Genomic DNA, 13,068 nt, shown 5'->3' with positions numbered 1-13,068 from the left:
GCCGCTGGGAAGCAGTGCAATGATGAAAGGGCATCGGTCGGGTCTGGACCCGTCACCAGCAATGCCTCAGAGCCGAGGGAGTCTGTCTGCTTCCCTCTACTTCCCAGCTGAGGAAATTCAGGTTCCCAGGTGGAAGTGGCTGGACTGGTGAGGTGCCCTGGGGGCAGGCAAGAGCTGGACGGGTCGGCCCTGGCCTGCCCGAAGCTCTGTCTGGGTCTTGGTAAAAGCTCTAGTCCCAAGGGTCTCTGGCCACACTGACTCCTGAGACTGGGGACTCCAGGCTTATGGCCTTGTGGAGAAATACAGGCCCACTGCTTTTTGCAGCTTGTTCTTTTCCAGGGAGCTGTGTCCTGGACCTTCTGGATGGATGGTGGGGTGCTTGCCAGGGGAGGGACTTGAAGCTGAACTTCAAAGAGCTTGGCCCCAGGAGTGCCCATGGGGCTACCTCCAGCATTGACCAGGATTCCAACTGCAATGCAAGAGGTTTCCAGATATCCGGTCTCGTGGAGAGGAAGCTCAGGCCTCCAGATGGCTCAGAAGCACCCCTCGCCCCTGGCTGGGCACATTGGGATACCAGCTTCATTCCCATCCTGGGAGCAGAAGTCTTGGCGCCATCGGGGGAAGATGGTGGGCATTGACACATGCTTTTCCACCTCGTCAGCCTGACCCATGGGATTCCTGGATCCCAGGGCCACCTGACTCAGGTCCATCTTCCCTTCCCCCTGGACTCCAGGGGCTGGGGCTGGAGGTGCCCCCCCACCTCTGCAGGTTTATAACCCACTGGCTGGAAGTCCCCTGTCCAGGGGAACCTGAGAACTCAAGGCTCTGCTTAAGTGTCTCATAGGGAAAGGCTTCCCTGGGCTCCGTGGCACTCAAATGTTCCTCTGGCAGAGACTGTTGGCTCACAATCTTATCCCCATGGCTGAAGTCCCCAGTACATTTGACCAGGAGCCCTGCGGGCAGGGCCCATGCTATTAAAATGTCTTTTGACAGGAGCCCAGGACACATTTTACATAAACATATAAACATGTAAAATGTGAAGTATGGTTATCAGCACAACATAATGTGGGGGTGAGGTGGGTGGCACTCCTGAGGGGCTTGCCCTGTTTGAAAAAAGCACAACACATACTATCTATAAAGGGTCATTCTGAAAGTCACAGAATGGGTGAGAAGTGGACCAAGAGATTTGAACGCAGTATGTATCTGGCTGAACTGCTGCCTGCAACTCTAGGCAAGGTGCACAGAACAGACCTCGGATGTCCTTGGTTTCCATCATTTTGTGCTCTGACCTCAAGGTGGGGGCGGGGAGTGAGTGTCACTGCTCTGTTGAAGAGGGCTGGGCCTAGAGGGCTGGTGGTTTGGCCGTGGGACAGGAAAAACCATCTCTGGGTCTGCAGGGACTGGTGGGAGGCATGGAGGGGACAGGGAAGAAGCTGTCCTGGATGCACTCCCTCGTTAGTGGCTAGGGTGGACGATGGAGTCGTTGCAGACCAAGAAGGGGAGAAGGAAAGGAAGATGGTGGAAAGTTCAGGGGCAGAGTCCTGTGAGGGCTGCATGGCAGAGGACGCGAGGAGGGGCGCCCGTCAGGGAGAGGGGGCGTCAGGAAGCCGTAGAAGTGGAGAGGCCTGAAGAAAGTTGGGTGAAGTCTGCCGCCCGCTGGGTTTTCTCCGGGTGACCCCGACCTGAGCCACCAGACTCGGAGTGGGTCGAGGATGCAGCTCAGCGCAGCCGCGTTCGCGCCGTCGCCCCCTCGAAGGCGTGAAAGCGCATGCCCGGGGTGGGGGGCATTGTCACGTGCGGGGCCGGTCCCCGCCCCTGGGCTCCGCGGGGATTGGCTGGGGTCCGGCCCGGAGGGGGTGGGGGCTGCCGCAGTCGCCGATGAGCCTGCGGCCGCTGCGGGCTCAAGAGCTGGTGCGTCCCAGCGGGCCAGGGCCACTGAGGGCTGGGTGTGTCCCGACGGATGCCCCAGCTCCGACCCTCGGGAGGGAACCCCCTCCAGCCAACACCGTACGGGCCCGCCGCCTCGCACCGGCCCCGGAGGGGGCGCACCCAGGACCCCAGACCCCGGGGACCTCTCTCTCCCTGGATCCCAACCCTCGGGAGTCCCGCCCTGGATTCCTGCCCGGTCTCGCCCCAGACCCCTGTCCTCGGGAATTCCTTCCCGGGCCCAGTCCCGCCCCAGACCCGTCGCCACGGGGGCGCACGGGCTCCCGAGCCGGTGAAGGAGCCCGCCCCGACGGCCGCTCGGTTCCCAGGCCGCCCGGGCCCGCCAGCAGCCCCCCTGGGATGGAGGTCCTGGACGAGTTCGACCGTGAGTTCCCTCAGAGTGTGACCTTCTGCGAGCTCATCTCCGAGGAGGCCTTCGAGAGGCAGGCGGCCACCTACACGGAGCGCGCGCTGCGCCGCCTCTTCCGCAGCGTGGACCGCAACCCGGCGCTGGCCGAGCGCGTGGTGCGCAAGGGCAAGCAGGCCGAGTGCGAGCAGCGCGGGCTCCTCTCCTTCCTCCGGGTGCGCGTCGCGGGGCGGCGGGGGCCGGGGCAGCTGTCTGCGGTGTGCGGACTCGCAGGAGTCTCACCTGTCGGGCTTGGTCCCTCCCTCCCTTCTGCCGGCCGGTGGTCACAGGCCAAGTTCTTCCACGCCGTCCAGGGGGAGCTGAACTGCTGTAACAGCGTGGGCACCCTGGAGCTGCACCAGCGCCTGCAGCGCCTGAAAAGAAGTATCCACCGCGTGCATCTCTACTCCCAGGGTGAGGCCCGCCCGCCGCCCGGGCCCCCTCACTCAGCCAGTGGGGTGCTGGGGTGAGGACGGGCCCACCCCCGTTCTCTGGTTGGATTTGTCTTTCCCGGGCCCAGGCTTGTTTTGTGGGGGAGTGAGGGGAGGTGGGGCCGGCGCTGGTGAAACCCAGAAGGAGAGAAGCTAATTCAAGTCTAATTTTCCTAATCTAACCGTTTAGCACTTTTAAAAAAAAATAAATGCTTATATATTTTTAAAGTTTTTATAGTAAAAATCAACAGACCCAAAACTAGAGAGTATAGCGAATACCCCAGGATCTATTACCCAGCTTTAGCAACTCTCCCCAACTTGCTATACTTGCTTGCTTCCCCCCCTTCCCCTTTACTTTTTCTGGAGCATTTAAAGGGAAATTTCAGGCATTGGACCATTTCACCCCTAAATACCTTAGAATGTGAATAAGGAAAGGCCTTTACTGAAGAGTCACAATGTCATGGTTATACTTGACCTAATTGATAACAATTCCTGGATATTAGCTGACACTTACTCCATAGTCGCATCTATCTGTGTTTGGTCTGTATATGGCAGGATCCAGCAAGACCCACATACTGCTTTTGGATGTTACTACTCTTAAGTGGCCAGATCACTTGTGTCCAAATTGGGATACTTGTATGAATGAAAGGGGGGCAGAATTGATGACAAAGCGACTGTATGCTGGGTTAACCCTGGGCAAATGGGATGGAGTGACCCCTCTTCCTCACTCTCCTCCCCCCATGCCCTTGACTTTCTTTTCTTTTTTTTTTAAAAAAGATTGATTTAGTTTCTTTCTTAAAAAAAATTATCCCCTTTCCTGCAGATGGTTCGCTAGTCTGTCTGCTCATTGTTTGCTTGCCTTCTTCTCCAGGGGGCACTGGGAACTGAACCTGGGACCTCCCTCATGAGAGGGGAGTACCCAACAAACTGAGCTACATCTGCTCCTCAAAGAACCGTCTGTGTTGTCCTCCAGAGCATCTCACTTTATGGATTTCTGTTGCCGTATCTCCTGGTGGAGCTTTCCTTGTTCTCAGCTCTCTGTAATTTCTCAGACAAGCTCTAAAGCCTTGTTAAGACTCAGGTTCATTTCTTTGGGTGTGTTTGTATTTGGTGATTGCACCTCATGAGAGATGCTGGCTGCTTCCTTCTACATCACCTTACAGAGACCTAGATCACCTGGGGAGGGGGTCCCACATTTCCGTGATGCTGAGTGCATCCCCTCCATGTCCACATTTCATTGGGTGACTGGACCCACAGCATGTGAGTTTTTTTTTTCTTTAACAAACTTATTATATCATTCATGCATGTACATAAGTAAACAGTAAGTGTATGGTTAAAGTTGTGAACTTAAGAAACAATCATGGATGACACCCTACAGTATGTGCAGTTCTTGCCTGCCAGATTTCAGAGGTAACTTCCCAGCTCTTGAGCTCTAGTTTACAGGAGAGGAAACAGAGGCACAGGGAGGTGAGCCAGCATGCTCAAGGTCACACAGTAAGTAGTTGAGCCTGGACTCAGAGCCCCAGGTGGTGGTTGCTCTGGGGAGCTGTTTGAGGAGCTCATTAACTCCTCCTTTGTTGGTTGTCTCCAATTTGGATTGACTTTTGGAGTGAGGTTACCCCAAGTAGGTGCTGGATGACTTAGTAGCTTTCCACACACTCTTGGGGGTGGAGTGGGCAGCTGACCCATCTGCCCAGGGTAAAACGCCACTCCTGCTAGGTTGAGACAGTCTTTCAACTTTGCAAGAAAGGCTGCCCTTGGACTTGGAAAACCTGGCCCTGGATCCTGCTGTGTTTGTACAGCTAGAGTCTAGCACCTGCTTGTGACATTGGGACACAAATGCCCTTGCGCCCTGGGAATTGTGGGGTCAGTGGGATGATACTTTTTGGCATCTATCAGCAGGGGCTATAGGTATCATCGCATGGTGGTCTTTGGGGTCCCACCTCCCCTGCTTGTTGGAGAGATGATGGGAAAACTTGCCCGCCCCCACCCCCCTGGCTGCACTGGCCCTGTTCTACTGAGTTCTGGGCATGGTGGGAGGCCCTCACTGACCCCTTTTGTCACAGATGCCAAGAAGAAGAGAAGAAAGCCCAAAGTGAAGAGACCAGAACCCATTGTCCAGCGGGACAGGGCGACCTCCCCATGCCTGCCACCAACTCCGCTGCCACCTCCGCTGCTGCCACCACCTGCCACCACCATGGCCTCCGTGGTGGCTGCATCACCACCTGTCTACACCATGCCCAGGGTCTTTGGCCCCTTCCCTCCACTGCCCAACAAGTCGGTCAGTGGTCCAGCCCCCCCACCCCCCACCCCAACACACACCTGGGCCCATAGCAGTCATCCTTGGAACTTACCTCCTAGTAGCAGAACATACTCTTCAGACAAAGCTTTGGGCACAACTGCCAAGGATAAAACCAATAAAAGGGGGGTGGCTCTTGTTGAAGGGTGGAGTGGGGGTTGAGGACACACCTCTACCTTCTAGGGCAGAATCCTGGGGCTCCCAAAGGACAGGAAACCATGACCCCCCTCCCCATGCCTAGTCCCTGCCTCTTCCTGGGGATCTTTTTGCCCATGCCAGTACACTTTCTACAGTGTCCTTCCTACCCGCCAGCACCTTCTGTTTCCCGCTGACCTGCTGCATCTCGCTGCAGAACCCTTCCCCTCCAGGCAGCCCCCATTGCTCAGGCTGGGGCAGGACATCCTCAGTCCCCAGTCCCCATGCCCCACGCCCCTAACACTGAGCTCAGGGTGGACACAGATGCCTGGCTTCGTTCTTTGCATAAGGTATTTTTCTCCATGCTGGGCCTCCCTGCACATGCCCCAAGATTTCCTTTGTTTCTTGCAGATGGAGAAATTGGGAGTTTCAAGTTCTCAAGTGAAGTTAAACTGGACCGGTCTGGCATCAAACCCAAAGAGGTGGAAAGAACTTATTCTGGGCTCGAGGGAGGCTTGGTTGACACCCCCCGCCCCCATGCTTGGTTCATCTTCCTAGAAATCCCAAGTGGTTGTTTTTTCTCCCCCATTTTATGGGGGATGAGCCTGGGCCCAAAGGTCTATTCTGGGTATGGGAGTCACATTTCATAGATGTGGATGGTCACTAAGGCTATGGGGAGGGGGGGAGCAGGCAGAACCAGGCCAGTATAGGAGCCCCAGGCTTGACACCTGCCTTCTGCACTGTCTTGCAGACACATGGTTGATCTGACACCCTTGGTCCTAAACCCCGGAGGCTTCCATTTCTCCTATCTGCCCGGCAGCAAGGCATGCAAGCTCCAGTGTCCTGGCTTCCCCTGGTAAGCTGGCCTTGGCCTTACCCCCAGGCTGGAACACTGGCCTGGTTTGTATATTTTTAAAATTCATATCTGACAAAACTAAACCCCATAGTCTTTTTTTTTTTTTTACTTTTAGCATTGATATAGTACCTTCTTAATTTTTAAAAAAGATTTATTTATTTATTGAACCCCTCCCCTTTGTTTGTGGTTGCTTTCTGCTCTCTCTGTCTGCTTGTCTTCTTTTCAGGAGGCATCGGGAATCCAACCTGGGACCTCCCTTGTGGAAGAGAGGTGCTCAGTCACCTGAGCCACCTCAGCTCCCTGTCTTGTTGTGTCTCTCATTGTCTTTCCTCTTTGTGTCTCTTTTGTTCTGTCATCTTGTTGCATCAGCTCACCATGCCTGCCTGCTGTACCAGCCTGCCTTTTCCAGGAGGCACTGGGAACTGAACCCGGGACCTCCCTTGTGATAGGCAGAAGTCCAATTGCTTGAGCCACATCCACTTCCTGATAAAGTATCTTCTTAGCCTTTGCTTCAAAATATCACAATTCTGTTAACTATAGTCTATAAGCTATATTAGTTGTATTTTTCTCACGTATCACCATATTCTTAACCCCTTGTAATAGAACATTCTTGTATTTATATTATTAACCACAATCCTCGTCTACTACCAAAACTGCCATGTTATAGAGGATAATCCCTAGATTATCCTCTAGCTGTCTTTCAAATAAAATGGCTGGACTACCCCTTTCAGCCACAATCTATAAATCAGCAGTTTGTTACTATAATGTGCTACCATCAACTCCATCCATTACCACTTATTTACAGTTAGCCTTATTAAACATTCTACATTCAGCATCAGCTCCCCTTTCTCAATCCACAATCTGTCTCATACGAAACCTATATACTCTATAGTCCAACTCCATAAGTTTTACGTGTGCTTTTTTGCAAAGTATGGAGTTACGGAATGTGACTTTTATCACCTGTTTCTATTAAAAAAAAAAAAAAGATTTATTTATTTATTTATTTACTTCTCTCCCCTTCCCCCCCCCCCCACCCCGCACCCCGGTTGTCTGTTCTCTGTGTCTATTTGCTGCGTCGTCTTTGTCCACTTCTGTTGTTGTCAGCGGCGCGGGAATGTGTTTCTTTTGGTTGCGTCATCTTGTTGTATCAGCTCTCCGTGTGTGCAGCACCATTCCTGGGCAGGCTGCACTTTCTTTCACGCTGTGCGGCTCTCCTTATGGGGCACACTCCTTGAGCGTGGGGCTCCCCTACGCGGGGGACACCCCTGCGTGGCAGGGCACTCCTTGCGCGCATCAGCGCTGCGCATGGCCAGCTCCACACGGGTCAAGGAGGCCCAGGGTTTGAACCACGGACCTCCCATGTGGTAGAAGGACGCCCTAACCACTGGGCCAAGTCTGCCACCTATCACCTGTTTCTTTATGCTTGATGTTGCTAAGCATTTCCCAGGCCATTGAATGTTCATTTCATGTTTCATTGTATCAGATGACTTTATGTAAGACACACAGTTCTGTAAAGATAATTTAAAATTCCCAGCTGATAGAAAGTTTATCTGAGAGGTGCCCAAAGAATAACCCAATCCGTTAAAAATGTTTTTGGCTCTTATAGCTGTGAAGGATGTACGCATTAAGATTGCTAGGATGTACATCATTTGGTTGATCAAAAAGCCTGTACTAAAAAGAGAATGATAAAATCTAGTGCTATCCAGGCTTTAGGAAGTCTCTCATTTTTACTATTAAAATATTGCAAATTAACTTAGTCCTTTTTTTTTAAAGATTTATTTATTTTTATCCCACCCTCCTCCACATGGTTTCCTCGTCTGTCTGCTCATTGTTTGTTCATCTTCTCCAGAAGGCACTGGGAACTGAACCCCGGACCTCCCACATGGGAGGTGAGTGCCCACCCTTCCATGAGCCACATCTGCTCCCCATAGACTGGTGTCTGCTAGCTTGTGGCATCTGCTCATTTAGGTGTCTAGTTCATTGTGTCAGGTGCAATGTCTAGCTCCTCTACTTCAGGAGGCACCGGGACCCGAACCCGGGACCTCCCATGTGGTAGGCGGGTGCTGAACTGCTTGAGCCACATCCACTTACCAACTTAGTCCTTTTTATTTTAACAGCTTTATGGCAATATAATTCATATCTCATAAAATTCACCCATTTAAAGTATACAAGTCAATGGCTTTTAGTATATCCACAGAGTTGTGCAACAATCATCACAATCAATTTTAGGATATTTTCATCACCCCAGAAAGAAACCCTGCCCCTCTTAGCCATCACCCCTCAGTCTTCCTATGCACCCAGGCCTTTCAAATACACAATTTGGTTCTGCAATTACATTCGCAATGTTGTGGTAACATCACTACCATCTACCACCATAGCTTTTCCTTGCCCCAAACAGAAACGCTGTACCAGTTACCCAATTCCCCACTCCCAACCCAGCCCCTGGTATCCTATATTCTCATTTCTGACTTTGTGAATTTGCATATTCTAATTATTTCATATCAGTGAGGTCATACAATATGTATCCTTTTATATCTGACTTATTTCACTCAACATGTCTTCAAGGTTCATCCACATTGTCTCATGGATCAGAACTTCATCATTGTTTTTATGGCTAAATAACTTTCCACTGCATGTATGTACCATATTTTGTTTATCCATTCATCTATTGATTGACATTTGAGTTGCTGCAACCTTTTGGCAATTGTGAATAATGCCACTGGGAACACCAGTGTACAAATATCTGTCTGAGTCCTTGCTCTCAATTCATTTGGGTATATATATACCTAGAATTGGGATTGCCAAGTTATATGGTAATTCTATACTTAACTTTCTGAAGAATCACTGAACTGTCTTCCACAGTGGTTATACCATTTTCCATTCCCACCAATAATGAACAAGTGTTCTTCCTATTTCTTCACATCCTCTCCAATACTTGTAATTTTCTGTGTGTGTGTGTGTTTAATAGTAGCCATCCTAGTGGGTAGTGGTTATGAAATGGTATTGTGGGTTTTTTTTTTAAAGATTTATTTAATTTATTTATTTCTCCCCAGCTCCTCATTGTTTGCACTTGTGTCTGTTCATCTTTCTTGTTTCTTTGGCATGAGGAACCAAAACTGGTACCTCTGATGTGGGAGGCAAGGGCCTAATTGCTTGAGCTGCCTCCTCTCCCTGCTTTGTTGTATCTCTCATTGTTTTGTCCTTCTTGTGTCTCTTGTTGCATCATCTTGCTGCACCAGCTTGCTGTGCCTGCCTGTTGTGCCAGCTTGCTATCTTGCTCATCTTCCTTAGGAGGCACCAGGAACCTCTGCTCCCTGCTTTGTTGTGTCTCTCATTATGTTTTCCCTCATGTCTCTTTGTTGTATCATTTTGTTGTGTCAGCTCACTGTGCCTGCCTGCTGTGCCACTTGCTGTCTTCTTTAGGAGGCACTGGGAACAGAATGAAGGACCTCCCATGTGGTAGGTGGGAGCCAGTTGCTTGAGTCACATCCACTTCCTGGTATCATGGTTTTGATTTGCATTTCCCTGATGGCTAATGATGTTGCACTTCATGTCATGTGCTTATTGTCCATTTATATATCTTCTTTGGAGGAATATTTATTCAAGTCTTTTGCCCAGTTTTTAGTTGGGTTGTCTTTTTTGTTACTTAGTTTTATATTTTTGCCACTCTTGGACACAACCTTTATTGGCTACTATAACTCTTGATGCATGCATATGATCACTTATTTAGCTCTGCTGGGAGACACATAGGGTGTTTCTAATCTTCTAGTAGTATGGTTAGTGTGGGGATTAATGTCTTTATATGTAGATCTTATTCCTGAATTTCAGATTAGTTCTTTAGGATTAATTCCCTGAAGTGGAATTATAAGAGAAAGGGTATGAAAAGTTTTCAAAAGAACTACTTTTTCCCTCCAGATTAATAAAACACTATTTATTTTAGACAAATTGAAAACTACACAAAAGCTTAAACAAATTACTGTTTTTCCCACCTCCAGAAATAACCAATGTTAACATATAACTCTGTGTCTGTGTAGGCTTTGCCCATGGATACACATGTATATACATACAGATAGTTTGTTACATAGTTGGGAGTATCCTGTTACACAGTTTCTTAGTTGGCTCTGAAGCAAGTGTCTTCCAGTGCCAAATACCTTTATTTATTTACTTATTGTTTAGGGAGGTATCAGGGATTGAACCTGGGACATCATACATATGAAGCACGTGCTCAATCCCTGAGCCACACCCGCTCAGCCCAAATACCTTTAAATTCATTGATGATAAATGCAAAACATTCTATCATGTAGATGGGACATTATTTACTTAACCATTCTCACTGAAATTTTTCACTGATGGGGAGATTTATTGCTTCTTTGAGTGAACTGTGCCATCACAGGGCCATCACCAAAAAATGGCATATTTTTTATTAATTTGAAAAGATTTACAAAAGCAGGAGGATATATTCCATGGAAACAAGTTCACCATACAGAAATGAATAACATAAAATACAAGAAGAGTCCCCCCTTTTGGTAGACACTGCTAAGAGTTTGGCGTCTACACAAATGTTTTGTCTGTACACACGTAACTGCTCTGGTAAAATTTTTAACCAAAGTAGGATCGTTTTGCATACTCTTGTCAGCAACTTGCTTTTTCCCATTAGTATGCCAACTTGAATGCCTTTACTTGTTGGGATATACAGACCTAGCACATTCCATTGAATACTGCAGGCTGGGAGCATGGGATAGATCAATTCCACAATCTGATGGACAGATTGTTTCCCAGTATTTATAATCATAGACATTGCTGCTCCAAACAGCCTTCAACCCACATCCACAGGAGAGATTTCTGGAAGTAGAAACGTGTCAGAAGGTTGTGGAGGACCATGCCATGCAGATGGGCTTTGGTAGCCTGGTGTGCCAGTGCCCCACCTCACCTCACAGACATCTCTCGGCTGTCTTCCGCCTGTGCAGGACCCCCACCTGTAGCGGCTCCCCCAACACCAAGGAAACTCTGTCCTCGCCTCTGAAGACGTCCATCTTCACTCCACCTGTTCTACTCAAGTTCCAGCCCATGCCGAGACCCAACGATGACTCAGAGAAAGACTTTGGCAGCACAGAGTTTGTGCCTCACGACAGGAGCCCCTAACCGCTTCCCTGCAGACAATGGCACCAGGAGTGAATAAAGTTCCTGTGGAGGTGCCTGACTCATGTTGGGGGCTGGAGTGCTGGGCTCCCTAGGGGTTGTTCAATGCCACATGCTTCTCCAGCCCAGAGAGGTGAACAGGGTAGCATGAGCTTGAGGTCCCTCGGCCCAAGTCTGCACACTGTAGTCTCCTTAAGGGTGGGCCCTTAAGGAGCTTACACCCACCCACCTGTGTGTGTGTGTGTATGGGAGGGGTGGTAAATCAGTACCTACCTAGATCAAATTACTACACGATGCTAAGTCCAATGGGAGATAAAGTAGACATGTCTGGGGAGCTGCCTGGGATGGGATGATCAGGGACAGTCTCTCTGTAGGAGTGTCATTTGAGTTGAAATCTAGAGGGCAAGAAGGAAACAGCATGAGATGAGAGAGGGGAAGTAGCATTGGCTAATCAGAGGCTTGCTTCCTCCCAGGGTTGGGTGGCATTCCTTGGCTTTTTCATCAAAGGTGATGTCCTCTCCTTTCTTTGCTGAGTTCCCAACTGACTTCTGCCTTCAGGAGCCTCTGGTGGCTTTCTATAAGGCCCATTAAGACCCATCCTGATTCCATTGGCCACACCTTAACTAAAAATAACATCTTCAAAAGGCTGTCTTTACAGTGGGTTCCCACCCATGGGAATGGGATTCAGATTAAGAACATATTTTCTTCTTGGGTGCATAACTCAATCTATCAAGAGCTAACTGGGTGGATGGTGGTAGCGAGGAGGAGAATGGGAGACTAGGGGTAGGAGGGGGGATGGAAAATTGACCAGCCATGTTAAATTTGAGATCAGTAGGTACCCAAGTGGAGGTCACGAGTCTGGAGCGGGGACAAGGTGGCTTTGGGAGTCACTGGATACAAATGCCAGGAGTGGGAGGGGGGGGGCGGTGTGCGCGCAAGATCAGCTGGAGCCTGGTGGAACGGAGGCCCAGGGCTGGGGCCAGGGACATCTGAAAGTACTAATTGGACGGGGGGAAGGATCCGCCAACGATAAGGGAGGGACCACTGAGGGCGTGGCTGCCTCCTGCCGCTTGGTCTCTGAGGGAGAGGGACCTAATGAGCAGAGAGAACGGGAGGGGAGTGAGCAGATGGCGGGTGTGCACGTCGCTTCGAAGGCGTGTGCGGTGCAGGGGCAGAAAGATGGGGAGAGGCTGGCGGAACTGGGAGCCCCGCGCGGGACTTTTAAGAGACACAGGGCGGGCGTGAGCGGGACTGGGACTGAGCCGGGGCTGGGCGGCCAGGCGAGAGGGGCCCGAGAAACGAGGGCCTCGAGGCGGAAGACTACTAGAGGTAAACTGACTCCAAACGGCTACCGGCAGGCCTGCGAGCTCGGCACCAGAAACCATACCCCAGCATGCCCCGCGCCCGCTTCCGGGGCGGGGCCGCGGATTCCGGAAGCAGTTAAGGAAGTAGTCTGAGGTCTAAGCCTTTCGGCGCTTTGTCCATTTTCACGCCCGTCCTGCTGTCGCCACCGCCGCCGCCATGGGGAAGCGACAGCACCAGAAGGATAAAATGTAAGTTGAGCCCCAACTGGAGTTGGCTCGGAGGCCCGGGGCCGCCTCCACCCATCCCGCGCCCCGCTCCCCTTCCCTCTCACAGGCGAGCCCGTGTTAATCCCCAGAGCCCATCTCAAATGTCACCTCCTCCCGGAGCCGCCCCTTCTCCCCAGGCGCGATCATTCTCACCGGCGAGGTCTCACCGGACCCCTGCTCTAAGGCCGTCACCTGAGTGCGTCAGTTCATTTACTTCTCCGCGTCTGCCCGGGACCCCTCCCCTTTTCACTTGAAAGCTTTGCTCCTGAAGTTAGTCTTTCCCCTGGTTCTTGCCCATCTGCTTA

General features: G+C 50.7%; 2 protein-coding genes and 1 long non-coding RNA gene across 5 annotated transcripts in view; 2 read left to right on the top strand and 1 right to left on the bottom strand.

Annotated features, from left to right (window-relative positions):
- Positions 1-51: 51 nt before the first annotated feature.
- LOC101416902 (uncharacterized protein C6orf132) lies at positions 52-11,253 on the top strand. Of its 2 annotated transcripts, none has more exons than XR_009181900.2 (6): positions 52-2,508; positions 2,623-2,798; positions 4,830-5,044; positions 5,609-5,679; positions 5,949-6,053; positions 11,021-11,055. XR_009181900.2 is itself a non-coding variant. In XM_023591127.3 (6 exons), exons 1-6 carry the CDS (start codon positions 1,879-1,881, stop codon positions 11,193-11,195), a joined length of 1,320 nt encoding a protein of 439 aa, XP_023446895.2. In that variant the 5' UTR covers positions 1,864-1,878; the 3' UTR covers positions 11,196-11,253. The 2 variants fall into 2 exon arrangements, 1 of the variants encoding a protein (XP_023446895.2); XM_023591127.3 differs by having other exon boundaries at positions 1,864-2,508; positions 2,623-2,746; positions 11,021-11,253.
- Positions 9,970-12,469, bottom strand: LOC131274615 (uncharacterized). Its single transcript, XR_009181901.1, has 3 exons — positions 12,032-12,469; positions 11,466-11,587; positions 9,970-11,203 (listed from the first exon to the last, which is right to left on the bottom strand). It is a non-coding gene; the product is annotated as an uncharacterized lncRNA (long non-coding RNA).
- PPIL2 (peptidylprolyl isomerase like 2) overlaps positions 12,251-13,068 on the top strand; it is a 61,840-nt gene continuing 61,022 nt past the window's right edge. The window contains exon 1 of one of the 2 annotated variants that reach the window (XM_058281751.1): positions 12,251-12,745. In XM_058281751.1, the coding sequence (XP_058137734.1) occupies positions 12,714-12,745 (32 nt within the window). In that variant the 5' untranslated portion in view covers positions 12,251-12,713. The remainder of the gene's footprint in view (positions 12,746-13,068) is intronic. The other variant, XR_011646534.1, reaches the window with a different exon arrangement.

Source organism: Dasypus novemcinctus, chromosome 19, assembly GCF_030445035.2.
Source record: "Dasypus novemcinctus isolate mDasNov1 chromosome 19, mDasNov1.1.hap2, whole genome shotgun sequence".
In the NCBI taxonomy this organism is placed as follows: domain Eukaryota; kingdom Metazoa; phylum Chordata; class Mammalia; order Cingulata; family Dasypodidae; genus Dasypus; species Dasypus novemcinctus.
The sequence above is the reverse complement of the archived record's forward strand: the minus strand, read 5'-3'. Positions and strand labels throughout refer to the sequence as shown.